Source organism: Notolepis coatsorum (genome assembly GCF_963971535.1).
Source record: "Notolepis coatsorum genome assembly, chromosome: 5".
Classification (NCBI taxonomy): domain Eukaryota; kingdom Metazoa; phylum Chordata; class Actinopteri; order Aulopiformes; family Paralepididae; genus Notolepis; species Notolepis coatsorum.
This window is the reverse complement of record NC_140169.1, coordinates 43,315,590-43,338,596: the sequence shown is the minus strand read 5'-3', so window position 1 is coordinate 43,338,596 and position 23,007 is coordinate 43,315,590. Positions and strand designations below refer to the sequence as shown.

The 23,007-nt window shown below is 48.6% G+C and overlaps 1 protein-coding gene across 1 annotated transcript in view; it reads right to left on the bottom strand.

Moving 5' to 3' along the window:
- Window positions 1-703: 703 nt before the first annotated feature.
- The window catches only part of LOC311228841 (sex comb on midleg-like protein 4), a gene marked incomplete at its 5' end in the record, with an annotated part of 47,652 nt that continues 25,348 nt past the window's right edge, over window positions 704-23,007 (bottom strand). Inside the window, 3 exons of the mRNA XM_084314797.1 lie at window positions 704-2,130; window positions 4,861-4,997; window positions 16,271-16,483. Of these exons, the coding sequence (XP_084170923.1) occupies window positions 2,005-2,130; window positions 4,861-4,997; window positions 16,271-16,483 (476 nt within the window). The 3' untranslated portion in view covers window positions 704-2,004. The remainder of the gene's footprint in view (window positions 2,131-4,860; window positions 4,998-16,270; window positions 16,484-23,007) is intronic.

The window sequence follows — 23,007 nt, the reverse complement described above, 5'->3', positions numbered from 1 at the left end:
CTGCTGTGATTGGTCTGATAGAGTTGGTAGAGTGGTCCTGACTGCTGTGATTGGTCTGATAGAGTTGGTAGAGTGGTCCTGACTGCTGTGATTGGTCCGATAGAGTTGGTAGAGTGGTCCTGACTGCTGTGATTGGTCTGATAGAGTTGGTAGAGTGGTCCTGACTGCTGTGATTGGTCCGATAGAGTTGGTAGAGTGGTCATCCCTGGTCACTTTCCAGTGTAGCTGCCATGTGAGTCCAGCTCAAATATTTACACTTTTAATCAATATAACCGCTTCAGCTGTAAATAACCATGTGTATAAAATATATATAGTGTGTGTGTGTAATATATATATACATACAATATTATTTTATATATATATGGTCAACCTGTTAATTTTGAGTGTGGGAATTAAATGTGATACACAAGTAACCAAAGCTATGTTCAGACTGCCAGCCCAAATCACTTTTTTCAGATTGATTTTTAGAAAGACTGGACAGCATTGTTAGTGTTATTATTGTCCTGTGAAGTCATGTCTATTATTATTAGTATTGTATTGTGTGGTGTCTTCACGTAAGAAAGATTTGATCAAAAAAGATAAACTGGACAGCAAAAAAAAAAAAAAAAAAAACACATGAAATTACCACATTCTGAGAAATTAAATTCCAATCGGATTTTTACAGACGTGTCTCAGTCTGGACACTCAAATACAGTGGCGTCATTTCAGTAAAAGGCAAGGTATGGCGAGGAGGGGTGGGGGGGGGGGGGGTGAAGGGGGATTTTTGGTCATTTTTGGACTTTTGTCAAATCAGTTGTGCAATAGTCACTTTTGGTGAGTTGTTTCTATACAATTCAGTTATATGACATTTAGGTATGACACAGGACTACACAAGCATTTTTAGTATAGAAATGTGTCAACAGACTAAAGCAGGGAACCACAATATTTTGCATACGAATTATGCAGAATGTAATATCATAACTGTCTTTCTTGCAATTGAGCCAATTTTCCTTAGGTACGGTTTTGAGGTGTGTGTTCAGGTGTGTGTTCAACAGAATGTAGTATCAAAAACACATTCACAAAAAGTATGGGTTACTGAATGCTGAACTGCACTATTATATCACTCGTCTCTGCTGCCCTTTGATTAAAAAACGTCCCTATGTCCATTTTCCTTTTTTTTGGGGCATATTTCAGTTAGTCACAGTAAAAGTCACCTAGTAAAAGTGAGATAATTGACAATATCAAAACATGCTAGGGCTGTACCGAATAGTTCGAAGCTTCGTTCATAATGTTGACATTCGAATTCTAAATCAACAAACAATTGTAATAAAAAAAAAAAACAAGGTATGGCGAGTGCATACGATACCAAAATGACGCCCCTGCTCAAATAGGATTTCAAAGTGTCTTTTGCGCTTTGAAACGCGACACATGGCAACAATGTCAAATCCAGAGTGACAGAAGTGCATCAATAGTTCGCTAAGCTAATCAATTGTCTAACGGCAAATTGATACTCTACATAATTCACAAGATTATCATTATGTCGCTATGTGATGATGCATGTTTGATGTGATGTTTGATGCAATGTCCGTTAGTGTCACTCTGGAAAAATAAAGCAGCTTCGGCTAAGCTGTTTGCGCAACACGTTAGAAGTTGTCATTTGTTCTAACAAACACAGCATTAGTAACATAACAGTAACAGAGTTAGCTATCGTTATATGGGCGTCAACTACCGTTAACGGTAGCTAATGTCGTTACCACAGCAGATAGGATGGTGATCTCCGCTGGACACACAAATCCGATCCCCTGCAAATAAACAGTGCAGTTAAAAGATCTGATTTGAGAAACAAATCAGATTGGCCTGCAGTCTGAACGAAGAAGGGGGAGGTCATGTGGCTCACACTGTCCGCTCGTCCTGGACGGTTTAGACCAGAAGCGAGTGAGGGGGGAAACTATTTCATCAGGTAAAATCATCAGGTCATCAGACTGCAAGGAGAGTTCCGTTCTGGGGGGGGGGGGGGGGGGGGGATCATGAGCGGTTCTGTTTGAGCTTGTCGATGTAGAAGCAGAGTTTGAGCGCCGGTCCCAGCTTCAGACCCAGATACTTCATCACCACATCGCTCTTCAGCAGGAGCAGCGCGCCCCCGTCGATCTCCTGGAACACAACACCACACTGGATCAATACTAAACAGGGGTCCCACAGACATTGCAAAATTAAATTCAATGACTTTTAAGTACTTTTCCAAGCACTATTTTTAATTTTCAAGGATGTCACTAGAAGGATACAACACTTTTAAATGCTGTTTTTTAAGCATCTTCTTGGCCTGCTGGCCAGCTAGAGCATCACATGTGAAAAAATGAGGAAAAGCAGTTGGAGCGAGCGAGACAGCGACTAGTCAGATTTGATTAAAACGGAACAAACATTTCAAGGACCTTTTAAGCACCTTGTTAACACTTTCAGTGCCGGGCCGTGTTTTCCTTTTTACCCTGTTGAATGCCACCATCCACGGCCAATGTTAACGTTAATATCGCCTAATCTATGTTTTAAATTATGGCTAATCTATGTTTTAAATTATGGCTATGTGTCTAATCTGCCCGTCGCTTATCAAAGACTCATTTTCCAGTCAACATTGGCAAGGCAGATTGTATTTTTATCGCTTCATTTCCGTTTGATAGCATTTTGAAAATCACCCGTTTTCCGGGGAAAAACAACCCATGCCTATGATAATGGCCTTTTACTGGAATATTCCAGAACGTTGTCATTTGTCGGCCTATTTATGAATCGTTTTCAAATAAACGCTAGATGATCGATAGTATATGTGTGCATGTGTGCGCACGCACGCTCGTGCCGTGCGCTGATAATCGCTGCTCTTATTTCCTCATGGCTTTTACAGTCAAAACAGCCATATCACATAAACGCTTATATCCGTGAAAACGAGTCTGATTATCCTAACACTGATAACATAGATTCCTTACCTGAGGTCAGATGGTATCCAAATGGCTTATTCTAATTTCCGATCGCCATTCGAAAAAATCGATAAATGTATTGATCCATCGTGTGTACAGTATAACACATGATCCGCGCGGCTCAGAGGCTCCAGAATGAACTCTGGTAGACCCCGGCTGCATCAGTGAGAAGTAAAATGTGGAGTCAGAAATCCATTCTCCCATTCCAAAAGGGTGATTTACCATCTGGGAGACGATAGGGGGCGCTTTTTTCACATCCGAGCGCCGGCGGTCCCTGGATCTCCAGCGTGATGCAATATGATTTCAGATTGATAAAGAAATTAAAAAAAATATATACCAGAGAATACTCGTGACCGTGGCAGTCAACGGTCGGGGCGTAAACCCGAGAAAAGCCGTGAGTGGCACTCAAAGTGTTAAAGAATGGGCTGTTTAAGGAATTCCAGGCCTTCAAGCACTTTAAGCACTTCAAGGACCTTGTGCGAACCCTGATAGCACCCTATGGAATCTAAGGTCGCTTTCACATATAGTTTTGGTGGACTCAGTGCGGTTCTGGGGGTGAAGTTGCAACATTGTTGCATTCTTCATTTGGTTCGCCTGCGTTCACATAGAAATCTGTGAGGCGCACCCGAACCTTCTGAACAATGTCACGCGGTCGAAAAGGGCGCTCGGCTATTGGACAGTGGAAATGTGTGTGTGGCTGCGGCCCGTGTGTGTGCGCGCGCGCGCGTGTGTGTGTCTGTGTGTGGACTGTCTGCGAGCCCTCCAGATCAGCGGAGCGAGTTTTGACATGGCATTGATCCATTGTTCTATTGAAGCACATTACCACCATCCTCTCGCTAAACAACTTGTAGACCACGGTGTTTTTATGAGAGCCCACAAGTAGCCGTTTTATTAATATTATAATAAGCCGCGTTTTTTCTTCCTTCTTCCCAAGATGCACAGATATATAGATAGATAGATAGAGAGATAGATGCAGTGTGCTTGTTTTGCAGTGAATGAATGCTGCGAGCAGTGGTAATAATAATCACTTCCTATATTTGGTTCGCGTTTGGTCCGCTGAAGCCGAACCGAGACCTACGTTTTCAGGCGGACTAGAGTTCGCCTGTTTGGTCCGCAAACCGAGTTCGACACGCATTCACACAAACCCGAAAAACTGGACTATCGAATTCTGGTCTGAAAGTCCGGACCAAACAGCCCCTGTGTGAAAGCGACCCAAGAGTCTGTAAAAACATGCAGAAAACATACCACTGTGGGTTTCAATAAGTGAAGAGATTGATCTTTGGGGAAGGGATGAGGCCAACCAAGGCAATTCTTGTTAGTAAAAAATAGAAGGTTAAAGTCCTTTATTTTCACAACTTCATGATGGAACAATAACAACAGGTTTCGGCCTACATGCCTTCAACACGTTTAGGTTTTTTACTTTTTTTCTAAGAAGAGTTGCCTTGGTCCATGATATATTGTATTCGATTAGATTAAAATGTATTGTCATTATACAGCACAAGTACAATACAACGAAAATAGGTTTGGCATCCAACCAGAGTGCAAATGTAACAGTAAAGTGCAATAGTAATATACAATGTACAGATGATTAAACTGGTATAAAATATATAAATTAGTACTGAGTAATAGTGCTAATGTATGTACAGAGTTGTAGTATTATACTGGCCAGCAGCGTAACTAGGCGTATGTATATTTAATATGTATAAATAAATATATCCGTTTGAACTCATTCATATATAATTTCTGAAACAGGGGTTTATGACACGTTTGTAAGGGGTTAAATCATTAGTATTAAAGCTGTTATGGAGATATTATTCAGGAATTATGACAAATCCTTTCAGGGTTTTACAGCACATTCTCAGGTCAAATGTCAATGGCCATAAAGCATAAAAAAGGTTAGAAAGATGCAGAACGTTACATGTTTCCTGAAGACATCAGCGTGGGGTCCTAGAGACTGCGGGTCTGCGTCCTTGATGAACCACACCACCTCCTCCACGCCCCACCTGGACGGGTCCTTGCCTGGGGTACGCTTGCCCTCAGACGCTGGGCTGTAGGCTAGGGAGCACAGGGTGACAGAAAAGGGGAACATTTTACTTGGATCTTTACTGCACTATTTTTTATTTTAAAAGGGCATTTAAAAAGGATACAATTCACTCTTAAATGCTGTTTTTATAGACTAAATCTGATCCAATATTTATGGCTTAAAACCAATTTCCGACAATTAGTTAAAATTGGCTTGATTCAGAACAGATCATGAATGAACAAAACGTTCAATGAGAATGGTTGATTTGAATCAAGAACTTTTTAAGCACCTTGTTTTTTTTAACGCCTTGACTTTTTTTGGTTAAAAAAAACAAGTACTTTAACACATCCAGCGCCGGAAACGGCTTACGACGTGTTTCAAGTTCATGCCAATTCTGCCATTACACGGCGTACGACGTTATTGAGATCATATTTCATTTTTTCGCCATGTTATTCATAATAATTCATAATTCTGGTCTGATGCAGTGGGAGCATGCACAACTCTGCAACGCTTCAATACTGCCGCCTGGTGGATGATCGGCGAGTTACCAAACCGGAAATGGACGAGTCGATCTCGGTGCGTCTAGGAAATGCGTCCGGCACTCGCATATTGTCGCGGGACTCAAGACACACACTGTGTATATGGATCGCTGCCATAACTCAATAATCGACATGATTTGGGCTGTTATTATTATTATACAAACCGGAAATGGATCGACTCGATCGCCGTCAAATAAGTGGGATCTTTTTGCTCCAGTCTCGTCGGCCAACGGTAAGAGGACGCCGACGTCATTTTCAAGGCGATTGTACATTTCTTTGTTTACAAACCAACTGATCAATAAATCAACCCATACTACATAAAGCATTTACTGACGATCACGGAATTATAAACGACCCCCCCCGCCCCCTTTCATCCGTGCATGATGAGTAGGGATGGGAATTGATAGGATTTTATCGATACGATTCCATTATCGATTCTGCTTATCGATTCGATTCTGCTTATCGATTCGATTCTTTATCGATTCTCTTATCGATACCTGATCAATTTATAATTTAAATAAATAAATTGGAAATGCAACAGAACTAAGCTGGTTAGAATAACAACATGCAACTTGACATTTCTGATTGTCATTTATTGTTGAGCCCCCATGTCAGGGGCGACAGTGGCTCGGGAGGTAGAGCAGTCGTCTGGCAATCCGGAGGTTCCCGGTTCGATTCCCGCTCCTCCCGGGCAGCGTGTCGATGTGTCCTTGAGCAAGACACTTAACCCCTAACTGCTCCCGATGAGCAGGTTGGCACCTTGCATGGTTGCCTGCGCCGTCGTTGTGTGAATGTGTGAGTGATTGGGTAAAATGTAAGGAACAAATTGTAAAGCGCTTTGGATAAAAGCGCTATATAAAAAAGCAGCCATTTACCATGTCAGAAAAATACAAAAACTGTAAAAAATAAAACATTAACTATAGCCTACACTTAAATAAAATAATGTATTTGAGATTCTCTTAAAATGTATTTATTTTTTTATTCTTAAACTAATTTAATCTATTGAATAACAGTCGTTATTCCTCTGACTTCTGTCTCACACACACACACACACACACACACACACACACACACACACAGACACACAGAGCTCCCTCCCCGGGCCCCTGTCCTGTAGGTATTGGCTTGTGTTGCTACACGGACACATTTGTATGTTGCACCATGGTACTTCCTGTCTGACGGACTTAGTAAATAAACAATCCGGCTCTTATTATATGTGAACTAAAGAGTACAATGTTTACAGAACAGTCCCCACCCGCTGTTTTATTGTATTTGTACCTGTACTATCCGCTGTCAGCTGTTTATCTCTCTTTGTGAGCTTGATTAAATAGCGTTAGCTCACGTTAGCTAGCGATAGCTCCGCGGCTAATTTTAGCTCACCCTAAACTAAATCAATGAAAGCATTCAAGTAGTTTTCACTGCACATAGAAGTAGCCAAACAGCGGGAGCATTTCGGGAGCATATGACCAAAAGCCAGGCAATTTCGAGCCCTTAAGGAATCAAATAGAGTCTGCCATGGCTACATGCTAACGCGCGCAACTGTAGGAAAAACCTGGCAGCGTTAAGGGAATCGAAAGTCACAGGAGCCACACGGTTCCAGGCATCGGCCAATTAGGAACCCAACGGGAACCGGTTTTCGATTCCCATCCCTAATGATGAGTCATAACGTTTAGGATCGTATTCAGTTGGATTTTTTAATATAGCGTGTATCACGAATAAACTGCAATCGATAATATATATTATGCGTTTAGGCCTATAACTAGCGTTCTAGGAATTACTGCAGAAAACGATAAAAACATTTATATTCTAGACGGTATTTTCGTATGAATGAAAAAGTATAACGTTCCCACATCCTGAACGATAGATAATTGATGTTGAATGGGCCATAGTAATGTCAATTTAGCAATACAATTTAAAAAGTTATAGCCCTGCAAAGAAGGTGAGTGACTCCATAGGGTTACAGCACTGGCAGAGAGTGGTATAAGATGGGCTAGAAGCGTGGCAGGGAATGGGTTAAGGACCTTGTGCGAACCCTGAAGCAAGCTAGCTGGCTGCTGTCATTGCTAAGTAACAGCTAGATATTTGAGAGTCGCAGCAGGCTAACATTATTTCCAGGAACAAAAGCATTCATTCCGAAAGTTATGTCATTGATGCTTGAAATGTCTGAGCTTCCACGTTAACGTGTGGTTGTTTTTACTTAATAGAGCATGAGATAATCCAATAAGCGAGCAAATAGGTAGCTTCCAAAAGCATTAAGCAATTAGTTACATCACTGATGCTTGAAATGTGTGAACTTAGTGAAACAACATGGTAAACATACAAAACCTAGCTACAATGTAACATCTCCAGTCACTCTTTCATCTTTCTCTTCTGTTCTCCCAGCTGTTAACAGACTGTTATACTACCTGGCTAGCTACTGCTGTATCCAGCATGCCGTGTAGCGCTGTAACAATACTCAATACACTACACAGTGCAGTTGCCGGTAAAAACAAAGGGAAATTGTTATTAAGGATATTAGTTATTATGGATATTTATTCACATAAACTATATAATTTTTTTAATAATTAAACGACTATTGAAATATTCAATGCCTAATCTTTACATAGATCTACGCCCTGGTGGCGGGAAACTTCTAAAATCATACAATCTAAAATCGTCTTAAAAAAAAAAAAAAAAAAAATTACGTCATATTTATTTTAGGTTAGGGTGGGGCGAGAGGTCTTGACTGAGGTTAAGGTTCAGGTTAGGTTTATTAACAATTTTATTATAAAAAAAATTCAACGATTTTTTTTAAGCATTTTTACAGCTTTATTTTGGTCAGACATGACCGACAGAGAGCAGAGGACAGTGTGGGGGGGGGGGGGGGGGACTGAGGACATGACCGACAGAGAGCAGAGGACAGTGTGGGGGGGGGGGGGGACTGAGGACATGACGACAGAGAGCAGAGGACAGTGTGGGGGGGGGGGGGGGGGGACTGAGGACATGACGACAGAGAGCAGAGGACAGGGGTGTGTGGGGGGGGGGGGGACTGAGGACATGACCGACAGAGAGCAGAGGACAGTGTGGGGGGGGGGGGGGGGGGGGACTGAGGACATGACGACAGAGAGCAGAGGACAGTGTGGGGGGGGGGACTGAGGACATGACCGACAGAGAGCAGAGGACAGTGTGGGGGGGGGGGGGGGACGGGACTGAGGACATGACCGACAGAGCAGAGGACAGTGTGGGGGGGGGGACTGAGGACATGACCGACAGAGAGCAGAGGACAGTGTGGGGGGGGGGGGGGGACTGAGGACATGACCGACAGAGAGCAGAGGACAGTGTGGGGGGGGGGGGGGGGGGACTGAGGACATGACCGACAGAGAGCAGAGGACAGTGTGGGGGGGGGGGGGGGGGGACTGAGGACATGACGACAGAGAGCAGAGGACAGTGTGGGGGGGGGGGGGGGGGACTGGGGGGGGGACTGAGGACATGACCAAGAGCAGAGGACCGAGTGGGGGGGGGGGGGGGACTGAGGACATGACGACAGAGAGCAGAGGACAGCTGAGGACATGACCGACAGGTGAGCAGAGGACAGTGTGGGGGGGGGGGGGGGGACTGAGGACATGACCGACAGAGAGCAGAGGACAGTGTGGGGGGGGGGGGGGGGCTGAGGACTGACGACAGAGCAGAGGACAGTGTGGGGGGGGGGGGGGACTGAGGACATGACCGACAGAGAGCAGAGGACAGTGTGGGGGGGGGGGGGGACTGAGGACATGACCGACAGAGAGCAGAGGACAGTGTGGGGGGGGGGGGGACTGAGGACATGACGACAGAGAGCAGAGGACAGTGTGGGGGGGGGGGGGGGACTGATGACCGACAGAGAGCAGAGGACAGTGTGGGGGGGGGGGGGGGGACTGAGGACATGACCGACAGAGAGCAGAGGACAGTGTGGGGGGGGGGGGGGACTGAGGACATGACCGACAGAGAGCAGAGGACAGTTGTGGGGGGGGGGGGGGGGGGGGACTGAGGACATGACCGACAGAGAGCAGAGGACAGTGTGGGGGGGGGGGGGGGACTGAGGACATGACCGACAGAGAGCAGAGGACAGTGTGGGGGGGGGGGGGACTGAGACATGACCGACAGAGAGCAGAGGACAGTGTGGGGGGGGGGGGGACTGAGGACATGACCGACAGAGAGCAGAGGACAGTGTGGGGGGGGGGGGACTGAGGACATGACCGACAGAGAGCAGAGGACAGTGTGGGGGGGGGGGGGGGACTGAGGACATGACCGACAGAGAGCAGAGGACAGTGTGGGGGGGGGGGGGGACTGAGGACATGACCGGCAGAGAGCAGAGGACAGTGTGGGGGGGGGGGGGGACTGAGGACATGACCGACAGAGAGCAGAGGACAGTGTGGGGGGGGGGGGGGGGACTGAGACATGACCGACAGAGAGCAGAGGACAGTGTGGGGGGGGGGGGGACTGAGGACATGACCGGCAGAGACAGTGTGGGGGGGGGGGGGGGGACTGAGGACATGACCGACAGAGAGCAGAGGACAGTGGGGGGGGGGGGACTGAGGACATGACCGACAGAGCAGAGGACAGTGTGGGGGGGGGGGGGACTGAGGACATGACCGGCAGAGAGCAGAGGACAGTGTGGGGGGGGGGGGGGGACTGAGGACATGACCGACAGAGAGCAGAGACAGTGTGGGGGGGGGGGGGGGGACTGAGGACATGACCGACAGAGAGCAGAGGACAGTGTGGGGGGGGGGGGGACTGAGGACATGACCGACAGAGAGCAGAGGACAGTGTGGGGGGGGGGGGGACTGAGGACATGACCGGCAGAGGACAGTGTGGGGGGGGGGGGGGGGACTGAGGACATGACGACAGAGAGCAGAGGACAGTGTGGGGGGGGGGGGGACTGAGGACATGACCGACAGAGAGCAGAGGACAGTGTGGGGGGGGGGGGGACTGAGGACATGACCGACAGAGAGCAGAGGACAGTGTGGGGGGGGGGGGGGGACTGAGGACATGACGACAGAGAGCAGAGGCAGTGTTGGGGGGGGGGGGGGGGGGGGACTGAGGACATGACCTGACAGAGAGCAGAGGACAGTTTGGGGGGGGGGGGGACTGAGGACATGACCGACAGAGAGCAGAGGACAGTGTGGGGGGGGGGACTGAGGACATGACCGACAGAGAGCAGAGGACAGTGTGGGGGGGGGGGGGGGGACTGAGACATGACCGACAGAGAGCAGAGGACAGTGTGGGGGGGGGGGGGGACTGAGGACATGACCGACAGAGAGCAGAGGACAGTGTGGGGGGGGGGGGGGGACTGAGGACATGACCGGCAGAGAGCAGAGGACAGTGGTGAGGGGGGGGGGGGGACAGAGGACATGCGGCAGAGGACAGTGTGGGGGGGGGGGGGGACTGAGGACATGACCGGCAGAGAGCAGAGACAGTGTGGGGGGGGGGGGACTGAGGACATGACGACAGAGCAGAGGACATTGGGGGGGACTGAGGACATGACCGGCAGAGGACAGTGTGGGGGGGGGGGGGGACTGAGGACATGACGACAGAGAGCAGAGGACAGTGTGGGGGGGGGGGGGGGACTGAGACATGACCGACAGAGAGCAGAGGACAGTGTGGAGGGGGGGGGGGACTGAGGACATGACGACAGAGAGAGCAGAGGACAGTGCGGGGGGGACTGAGGACATGACCGACAGAGAGCAGAGGACAGTGTGGGGGGTGGGGACTGAGGACATGACCGACAGAGAGCAGAGGACAGTGTGGGGGGGGGGGACTGAGGACATGACCGACAGAGAGCAGAGGACAGTGTGGGGGGGGGGACTGAGACATGACCGACAGAGAGCAGAGGACAGTGTGGGGGGGGGGGGGGACTGAGGACATGACTGACAGAGAGCAGAGGACAGTGTGGGGGGGGGGGACTGAGGACATGACGACAGAGAGCAGAGGACAGTGGGGGGGGGGGACTGAGGACATGACTGACAGAGCAGAGGACAGTGTGGGGGGGGACTGAGGACATGACCGACAGAGAGCAGAGGACAGTGTGGGGGGGGGGGGGGGACTGAGGACATGACCGACAGAGAGCAGAGGACAGTGTGGGGGGGGGGGGGGGGACTGAGGACATGACCGACAGAGAGCAGAGGACAGTGTGGGGGGGGGGGGGGGACTGAGGACATGACCGCAGAGGACAGTGTGGGGGGGGGGACTGAGGACATGACCGACAGAGAGCAGAGGACAGTGTGGGGGGGGGACTGAGGACATGACGACAGAGAGCAGAGGACAGTGGGGGGGGGGACTGAGGACATGACTGACAGAGAGCGAGGACAGTGGTGGGGGGGGGGGGGGACTGAGGACATGACCGACAGAGAGCAGAGGACAGTGTGGGGGGGGGGGGGGGACTGAGGACATGACCGACAGAGAGCAGAGGACAGTGTGGGGGGGGGGGGACTGAGGACATGACCGACAGAGAGCAGAGGACAGTGTGGGGGGGGGGACTGAGGACATGACCGACAGAGAGCAGAGGACAGTGTGGGACGGGGGGGGGGACTGAGGACATGACCGGCAGAGGACAGTGTGGGGGGGGGGGGGGGGGGACTGAGGACATGACCGACAGAGAGCAGAGGACAGTGTGGGGGGGGGGACTGAGGACATGACCGACAGAGAGCAGAGGACAGTGTGGGGGGGGGGACTGAGGACATGACCGACAGAGAGCAGAGGACAGTGTGGGGGGGGGGGGGGGGGACTGAGGACATGACCGACAGAGAGCAGAGGACAGTGTGGGGGGGGGGGACTGAGGACATGACCGACAGAGAGCAGAGACAGTGGGGGGGGGGGGACTGAGGACATGACCGACAGAGAGCAGAGGACAGTGTGGGGGGGGGGGGGACTGGAGGACATGACCGACAGAGAGCAGAGGACAGTGGGGGGGGGGGGGGGACTGAGGACATGACCGACAGAGAGCAGAGGACAGTGTGGGTGGGGGGGGGGGGACTGAGGACATGACCGACAGAGAGCAGAGGACAGTGTGGGGGGGACTGAGGACATGACCGACAGAGAGCAGAGGACAGTGTGGGGGGGGGGGGGACTGAGGACATGACCGACAGAGAGCAGAGGACAGTGTGGGGGGGGGGGGGACTGAGGACATGACCGACAGAGAGCAGAGGACAGTGTGGGGGGGGGGGGGGACTGAGGACATGACCGACAGAGAGCAGAGGACAGTGTGGGGGGGGGGGACTGAGGACATGACCGACAGAGAGCAGAGGACAGTGTGGGGGGGGGGGGGGGACTGAGGACATGACCGACAGAGAGCAGAGGACAGTGTGGGGGGGGGGGGGGGACTGAGGACATGACCGACAGAGAGCAGAGGACAGTGGGGGGGGGGGGGACTGAGGACATGACCGACAGAGAGCAGGGGACAGTGTGGGGGGGGGGGGGACTGAGGACATGACCGACAGAGAGCAGAGGACAGTGTGGGGGGGGGGGGGTGGGACTGAGGACATGACCGACAGAGAGCAGAGGACAGTGTGGGGGGGGGGGGGGGGGACTGAGGACATGATGACAGAGAGCAGAGGACAGTGTGGGGGGGGGGGGGACTGAGGACATGACCGACAGAGAGCAGAGGACAGTGTGGGGGGGGGGGGGGGGGGACTGAGGACATGACGACAGAGAGCAGAGGACAGTGTGGGGGGGGGGGACTGAGGACATGACCGACAGAGCAGAGGACAGTGTGGGGGGGGGGGGGGGAGACATGACCGACAGAGAGCAGAGGACAGTGTGGGGGGGGGGGGACTGAGGACAGGACCGGCAGAGACAGTGTGGGGGGGGGGGGGGGGGACTGAGGACATGACGACAGAGAGCAGAGGACAGTGTGGGGGGGGGGGGGACTGAGGACATGACCGACAGAGAGCAGAGGACAGTGTGGAGGGGGGACTGAGGACATGACCGACAGAGAGCAGAGGGTAGTGCGGGGGGGGGGACTGAGGACATGACCGACAGAGAGCAGGCAGAGTGGGGGGGGGGGACTGAGGACATGACCGACAGAGAGCAGAGGACAGTGTGGGGGGGGGGGGGGACTGAGGACATGACCGACAGAGAGCAGAGGACAGGTGTGGGGGGGGGGGGTGGGGGGGGGGGGGACTGAGGACATGACCGACAGAGAGCAGAGGACAGTGTGGGGGGGGGGGGGGGACTGAGGACATGATGACAGAGAGCAGAGGACAGTGTGGGGGGGGGGGGGGACTGAGGACATGACCGACAGAGAGCAGAGGACAGTGTGGGGGGGGGGGGGGGGGGACTGAGGACATGACCGGCAGAGGACAGTGTGGGGGGGGGGGGACTGAGGACTGACGACAGAGAGCAGAGGACAGTGTGGGGGGACTGAGGACATGACGACAGAGAGCAGAGGACAGTGTGGGGGGGGGGGGGGGGGACTGAGGACATGACCGACAGAGAGCAGAGGACAGTGGGGGTGGGGACGGGGGGACTGAGGACATGACCGACAGAGAGCAGGGACAGTGTGGGGGGGGGGGGGGGGGACATGACCGACAGAGAGCAGAGGACAGTGGGGGGGGGGGGGGGGACTGAGGACATGACCGACAGAGAGCAGAGGACAGTGGGGGGGGACGGGGGACTGAGGACATGACCGACAGAGAGCAGAGGACAGTGTGGGGGGGGGGGGGGGGGGGACATGACCGACAGGAGCAGAGGACAGTGTGGGGGGGGGGGGGGGACTGAGGACATGACCGACAGAGAGCAGAGGACAGTGTGGGGGGGGGGGGGGGACTGAGGACATGACCGACAGAGAGCAGAGGACAGTGGGGGGGGGGGGGGACTGAGGACATGACCGACAGAGAGCAGAGGACAGTGTGGGGGGGGGGGGGGGGGGGACTGAGGACATGACCGACAGAGAGCAGAGGACAGTGGGGGGGGGGACGGGGGGACTGAGGACATGACCGACAGAGAGCAGAGGACAGTGTGGGGGGGGGGGGGGGGGGACATGACCGACAGAGAGCAGAGGACAGTGTGGGGGGGGGGGGGGGACTGAGGACATGACCGACAGAGAGCAGAGGACAGTGTGGGGGGGGGGGGGGGGGGACTGAGGACATGACCGACAGAGAGCAGAGGACAGTGGGGGGGGGGGGGGGGGGGGGAATGAGGACATGACCGACAGAGAGCAGAGGACAGTGTGGGGGGGGGGGGGGACTGAGGACATGACGACAGAGAGCAGAGGACAGTGTGGGGGGGGGGGGGACTGAGGACATGACCGACAGAGAGCAGAGGACAGTGTGGGGGGGGGGACTGAGGACATGACCGACAGAGAGCAGAGGACAGTGTGGGGGGGGGGGGGGGACTGAGGACATGACCGACAGAGAGCAGAGGACAGCGTGGGGGGGGGGGGACTGAGGACATGACCAACAGAGAGCAGAGGACAGTGTGGGGGGGGGGGGGGGGGGGGACTGAGGACATGACCGACAGAGAGCAGAGGACAGGTGTGGGGGGGGGGGGGGACTGAGGACATGACCGACAGAGAGCAGAGGACAGTGTGGGGGGGGACTGAGGACATGCAGCAAATCCATCCGGGATCGGGAGACGAACCCGGGTCGACCGCGTAGGTCTGCAGCGCAGTAACGTGGTGTGGCCACTCGGGCGCCCCTATTAACAACTTTTTAAGTGAAAATTATAACAGGGTGCCCCCCCCCCCCCCCCCCCCGCATTGCTGAGAGACCAAATTCACCAACCATGGCACGGAAATGTTGATTAGACATCCATATCGATCTAAAAGTCCAAGTAAAGAAGTGATTTTGCTCGTAATGATATAAGTAGGGATGCCCCGATCACATTTTTTGCCACAGATACCTATCGTCGTGAGCCATATCGGCCGATACCGATCGTTTTAGATTTTTTCTTTTTTATTATTTTATATATTTTTTTTTATAAAATATATATATTATATAATTAGACTTGTACTTGTATTATCTGCGAGACATCGCCGCCACGCAACAAGTCAAAATGCTCGCTATCTGCAAACAGCTCCACTGTCTGTGTGTACTCTAGTAGCCTCCAGCTACGGCCAGGATTCTCCGGCGCTGCAGCTGGACCTAGTATTGGTATAAATCACATTCAGCAAGCCCTCAGCTCAAATACGCATCAAATCAATGTTATACGACATTGATATCAGGAGCTATCTGTAGCTACTGCTAGCCGGCTATATAACGTTAAACAATGCCTACTAAAAGTGAATAGTTGACTGGGTAATTTTGTTTAAACAGTAACGATAGCTAGGTAGCTAACATTAGCTCACGGTCGAATGCACTACAGACTCGAGCAGAGGAGCCTCCTCTCAGTCCTCTGTGTTTACAAACTCTACACGGGGGCGGGCGGGGCAAGGGAGGAGGAGGAGGAGGAGGAGCGGCAGTTTGCAGGTCCTGTGTGTCTGAGACAGACAGCGAGTGAGATCTCCGCTTGATCGGTTTCCGCGATCTGCGAATATGACTCATTATCGGAATTCACCAATCGCATATTTATACTGATTATCGGCCGATAACGATCGGTGGCCGATCGATCGGGGCATCCCTAGATATAAGATAAGATATTCCTTTATTGGTCCCCTTCTTGGGGAAGATAATGTTTGTAACCGTGTGTGTTCAGTGATCTTCAGTGTGCAAAACATGTTGCATCAGACAGGAATATAAGGGGGAGATGATGTATTTAGGGAACAATTATGATTTTAACACCATGCTAGGTGTCAGACACACACACACACTCACCACTTCTGTTTCCCTCCTGGAAGCCTCCAGGGCTGGACGCTTGTCTGCACATGCCCAGAGGGACGGAGCATCCGCTGCTGCCACGGTAACCATAAGAATGCTTAGGCGGGAACTGTGTTGTCATGACGCTGAAGGCGGAGTCGCTGGGGGCAACGGCGTAGCGCTTGGAGTCCACGGGGTCACACAGGAAGTCATCAGGCATCGATGTCTCTGCTGGAAATAATAATAGCTTCATTTTATATAGCGCCTTTCAAAAGACCCAAGGTCGCTTTACATAGGGGGAAAGGATAACAAAAGTAACAAACATAGTGGACAGACACAACACACAAAGTGAGAAATTAGGGGTTAAAGGTAGGGATGCACGATAATTATCGGGCCGATATCAGCAATTATGACGTCATCCCGATAACGTTATTGATAGCTCCGATAATATAATATATTTTTTGGTAAAAAAAAATGCGGTGTGGGTGAATTGGGATGAAGGGCGTTTGTTTTTACTGTAGGCTCCTCCCGTTTTGCCAGTACTGTGGTACGATAGCGTGTGGTTTAGGAAGAGGGCGTTTTACACAAATCCAGCGCTCCCTTTCTAGGCTGTGACGTAGCCACGTACGTTTCAGAAGCAGCGCGGATGTACACAAAGATGGCGTCAGTAGTGTGGGAATAGTTTGAGGAAAAAAGTTCGCTTGCTATTTGTAACAAATGCAATGCAGAAGTTCCACGAGGGAAAAGGGCAACAACTTATAATACATCCAACCTAACAAGTCACCTGCAACATCACCACCGCTACGATGGTGTGTTATTGTGTTAAAAGCCTACGACGACGCGCGAGCAGCCAAAGCTGCTGCAAATCTAGCCCCTTTCATGACTGTGATGCAACCCTTGGTTGAATACCGCAGTCACTTATTGCTCCGTAGTAGCCAGGTTAATTTGCACCACCAAGCACTGCTTAAAAGCTTGAGCCTGAGCCCTTGGGTCATTTCTGTCAAACTTCTTTCATTTAGCAAACGCCTCGTCAATAGGTACAAGCGCTGTGGGTTCATTTGTAGCTGCTTTGGATTCACAGCAGCTTTAGCTGCTCGCGCGTCGTCGTAGGCTTTTAACACACCATCGTAGCGGTGGTGATGTTGCAGGTGACTTGTTAGGTTGGATGTATTATAAGTTATTGACGGATTGTGAATTTTCTGATTCAAATTATATTTATTTGGAAAAATAAATATGGTCACTTTATCAGTCAAAACTGTTGTCTTGGCTTTGTTTTGTTCATAGTAGTAACGCTCATGTCATGATAAATCTGGTTAGGTCAAAACTACATTTAAAAAAAAAATTGTATAATACAATAAATATCGGTTATCGGTCTTGAGGAGCATAAAGTTATCGGTATTATCGGTGTCAAAAAATCAATATTGTGCACCCCTAGTTAAAGGCCAAGTTGAAGAGGTGGGTTTTGAGCAGTTTTTTTGAATGAGTCCAGAGTTGGGGCGTTGCGGAGTTCTGCAGGGAGGGAGTTCCAGAGGGTGGGAGAAATGACAGGAAACCACATAATCAGATCACCCAGCGTCACCAAGCAAGAATCAACTCATGCCTCATGTATCTTTTGGCTGCACTTCGGCCCGGAGCTACCGAGAGAACAGGGCTGAACATACAGGGCTGCAGAGCCACCCTGTGGTTTATGTATTTTGTTTTACAACTCACATCTGACATTACAAAGAAAATCCATTAAAATCAGTGTTGTTGCTAATGATTGACATAATATGCTAGCTAGCCTGTAATAATCCCAGAAAAATCTACTTTGCATTTGATATATTGAAAATATTTCACTTTGTGTGTGTTGATGCCATCACACACGTATTTAAAGGGTTCATTCTAAAATTAATTGAATATGTGGTGGTTATGATGGGCTTTTTTCAATCCGACATTACAAAAAATAAAAAATCCATCGAAATCAGTGTTGTTGCTATATGCTAGCCTATTTCCCCAGTCCGGCCCTGCCTAGAGGGCGCCGTTACATACAATACATTACAGATTCAACCAGTCAGTATTGATCTCATCCAATTACACCAGTATCCCTTCTTGCTGGGGCCAACAGAAATGTCAGAGAACTCACCCTTTACTGTATTTAGTAGGGATGCACCGATATGAAAATTGGCCGCCGATACCGATTGTTCAACTAACACTATCGGCCGATACCGATACCGATACCGATATTTGTATATAAGTATTTGTAAAAAAAAAAAAAAAAAAAAATTTAATTATTTTTTTTTTTAATGAAACTACTGTATATTTGTATGTGTATGTTTGTATTTGTAGGCCTCTTTACTTACTTAAAAAAAGGAAACGTCAAGAAATATGTTTATGGTATCACTATCTCTCTCCCAGTATCGTCTTGCGGCCTGCAGAGGGATACTATTTTCTCAACCAGAGCTTTCAACCAATGCAATGGAACCATTCTTGCGGCCTGCAGCGGGATACTATTCTCTCAACCAGAGCTTTCAACCAATGCAATGGAACCATTTTGATTGACAGTCGATTCGGCCAATTACGCCACACCGCTAGCACCCACCTCCTGCTGTCCACCAATCGGCAAGCGTTTATAAATTTTTCTACTTCCGGGCATGCCGCCATTGTTCTGTTTGCGAATGCGAGAGCACTGCAGAACACACTTAACGTAGCTCCCGGCCCGCCGACCGGCGCTCCACGCATGACCAAATGAGACATAATGATTTTACTGCAACAAATGTTATAATAAAACAAAGCCTTTCTATACATTTGTCTGGTTGAAAACTTTATTAACAGATTGCAGAATGTGTAGTTGGGTACGGAATGAGCAACGGAATGGAACCGAGCTATGAACGGGCTAACGGAGTAATGCCTTGTTTACTGCTATCTTCGGGTAAATAATATGCTTGTTATTGAACGTGTAACACTTCATTTTAACAGCAGATACTTTCTTAAATGCCATCTTCCCGAGAGAGGGTGTTGACGGGGAGTTGTGTTATTAATAGCATTGAACAGCTAACCGAAAGCTAGCGTTAACTATTGTTAAAGGTTTAGCCATAACGTTACCTTGGCTAAAGTTGGGGCTATTCTTAATGCAGCAATAATGACTGCAGACATCCAAGCAAAGTACAGCAAGTTGACAAAGGAGTATTCCAACGCAAATCACATTTTCACCAGTAACGTTAGTCTTGCATCTAATTAGGGCTGACCTTCGAAGCTTTTTTTGGCAATCGAAGCTTCGGGGCCGAGCTTCGATTTTAATTCGAAGCTTCGAAAAAAAATTAAAAAAAAATTAAAAAAAATATTTTTTTTTAATTTTTTTTTTTTAATTTTTTTTTTTTTTTTTTATCTTATGTTGTGGGACTTGTACAGCACTTTCGTAAACGTTGTTGTTTTTAAATGTGCTCTATAAATAAAGTGGGTTGGATTAATTAATTAAGTAGCCCCTTTCGTGACTGACGCATCCAACAAGGTTTCACTCGGCTGTGTGATTTAATTCAAGGTGGATCGCTGTTGTCGTTTGAACAACTTCAGATTTCATGGGAACTACCAATCCCCCAAATCAAGAATGTTTAAGATGAATGAAGTAAGATTTTGATTATTTGAAATATGGCCTGTGTAGACTAAACTATGCACAGAATTATGTCAGTCTACAAGGTCCGAATTCTACATGGTCCGGCAATGTAGACCTTGTAGACTCCACTACAGACCAATTATCAGTGAATGTTCATGCATTTTTAAGAAGGGCAACTTCCACAAAAAAACAAAGAACTCACCAAAACATCTCAGTAGCACCTTATCTAAATGTTATATTTCATATATGGAGATTCATATTTATTTATGTATTGCATGCATTTCTACATTTTATTTCCTATTTTGTTTATTCATCCCAGTATCTTTCTTTCTTATGTGTGGAATTCTACAAGGTGCGCGCACACACACACACACACACACCTACACACACACACACACACACTTACATTTAGTCATTTAGCTGACGCTTTTATCCAAAGCGACTTACAAGTTCTGTACGACAAGACAGCAAGAAGGGTACAACTCTATCAGCTGAGTAACAATGTTCATCAAAGTGTTGCGTGTTACAGTGTAGGTTAGTTTATTAGGACAAGTGCATGACAGTAAGGTTAGTCACGGTTAGATATTTTTTTTTTTTTTTTATCATTTCAGATAATGGTTGAAGAAGTGAGTCTTTAGTCGACGGCGAAAGATTGGACGGGATTCGGCTGTCCTAACTGGGATGGGTAGCACACACACACACACACACACACACACACACACACACACACACACACACACACACACACACACACACACACACACACACACACACACACACACACACAAATCGAAGTAAAAAAAAAAAATTGAAAAAAAAAAAATTTGAAAAAAGAAATTAATTTTTTTTTTTTTTTTTTTTTTTAAACTTCGATTTTTTTTTTAATGTTCGAAGCTTGTGCCATCGAATCGAACGTTCGAAGCTTCGAAGCATTTAAGACAGCCCTACATCTAATAGCTAATAACGTAGCTACGTTAGCTGCCCGGCCCGCCGACCGGCGCTCCATGCATGACCAAATGAGACATAATGATTTTACTGCAACAAATGTTATAATAAAACAAAGCCTTTCTATACATTTGTCTGGTTGAAAACTTTATTAACAGATTGCAGAATGTGTAGTTGGGTACGGAATGAGCAACGGAATGGAACCGAGCTAATGAACGGACTCTGAGTAATGCCTTGCTGCTATGGGTAATAATAATATGCTGATGTTATTGTCCGTGTAACACTAACTATATAACGCTAATGCCACAAAACGAATGCCTTGTTAATCATAAGTAGTAACTGTGATGCAGTAGCTTGTGTGTGTGTGTGTGGGGGACGGCGGGCGTTGTGCAGGTAGGTCGCGAGTGAATTTTTTTTTTTTGCCTTTTGACGCTACACAAATTGATGGGTATTTATCGGCGACTGCTATCGGCACATTTGAGCTTATCGGCCGATAGGCCGATAGCAGTCAACAAGGCACTTATCGGCCGATACCGATACCCGACCGATATATCGGTGCACCCCTAGTATTTAGTATTTCTATTAAAACCTACATCATTGCGACTGAGAGACACTGAGATAACTCAACACAGCTTGCCCACAGATTAGCTGTTCATTTAAGAAGCTTTGAGTGCCCTCAGCAGGCTATTGTATTGATGTGAAACCGTTGCAGGGCAGCCAGTAATTCTATTGAATGTGCTTGGCTCTATGCCAAGCTTTCTCTGCAGGTCAATAATGGAAATGCCCCGTAGATAAGCCCTGGCAGTTATAGATTTACCACATGACCGATTTATTACACCGAATACCGTTTCTGAGACGGATATTACCTACACAAATGTGCTCACATGAGGGGCAGCAGAGTGTTATTGTAGAACAGAAAAGCAATTATGTGATGATCCCTGGCAGTGACTGATGCCGCAGGCGACACGAACACAGAGCAGAACCAGAACACACAGCAGAACCATTCTCCAGCCTCGTTGCAAAGCCCTTTCGATTAAGTAATACTAAAACAAATGGGCATGCAGTTCATTCTACCCCGATGCCACCCCTGTAAATATTATGTACATTTTATTAATACCATATATAATATTTATTATGCTCCCATTACTGTATATTCTGTACAGCAGCAACACACTACCAAGCCAAATTCCTAGTATATGTAATAATATCAGGTGTAGTTTGGCGTAAAACCCAACACATACCAGTATTCCCATCAACAACATCTGACATTTCTTTCTTACATCTTTCCTAGTGATGCACGATATATCGGCCGCCGATATAATATCGGCCGATATGGCAGTTTTTTACACATCGGTATCGGTCCGATATATAGATTGGGCCGATATAAAAAAAAAAAAATTAATCTTTTATTTTTATTTACATGTTTGACTTAAATAGTTTCTCAATATCAGCCATTTCTGAAAAGAACTTACAAAAGTTATAAAAAAAAATTAAAAATTAAAAATAAAATAAAATGCGTTTTGGAAAATAGCTCTTTATTTGATTATCATAAAAAAGTGTTTTCTATACAGAGATATCGACATCGGTAAATATCGGTATCGGCCAGAACAGCAATATTAATATCTGTTATCGGTATCGGCCACAATTTTCACATCGGTGCATCACTAATCTTTTCCCAACAAAATGAATTATGATTTGAACCTATATACTTACAACAAATAAAAACAATAGAATTCATATGACAAGTAACCCGTTGATAAAAAACCGGGGTTTGATGGCATCCGGCAGATATCACACATACAGAGGTGGTGGAGGACAGATATCACACATACAGAGGTGGTGGAGGACAGATATCACACATACAGAGGTGGTGGAGGACAGATATCACACATACAGAGGTGGTGGAGGACAGATATCACACATACAGAGGTGGTGGAGGACAGATATCACACATACAGAGGTGGTGGAGGACAGATATCACACATACAGAGGTGGTGGAGGACAGATATCACACATACAGAGGTGGTGGAGGACAGATATCACACATACAGAGGTGGTGGAGGACAGATATCACACATACAGAGGTGGTGGAGGACAGATATCACACATACAGAGGTGGTGGAGGACAGATATCACACATACAGAGGTGGTGGAGGACAGATATCACACATACAGAGGTGGTGGAGGACAGATATCACACATACAGAGGTGGTGGAGGACA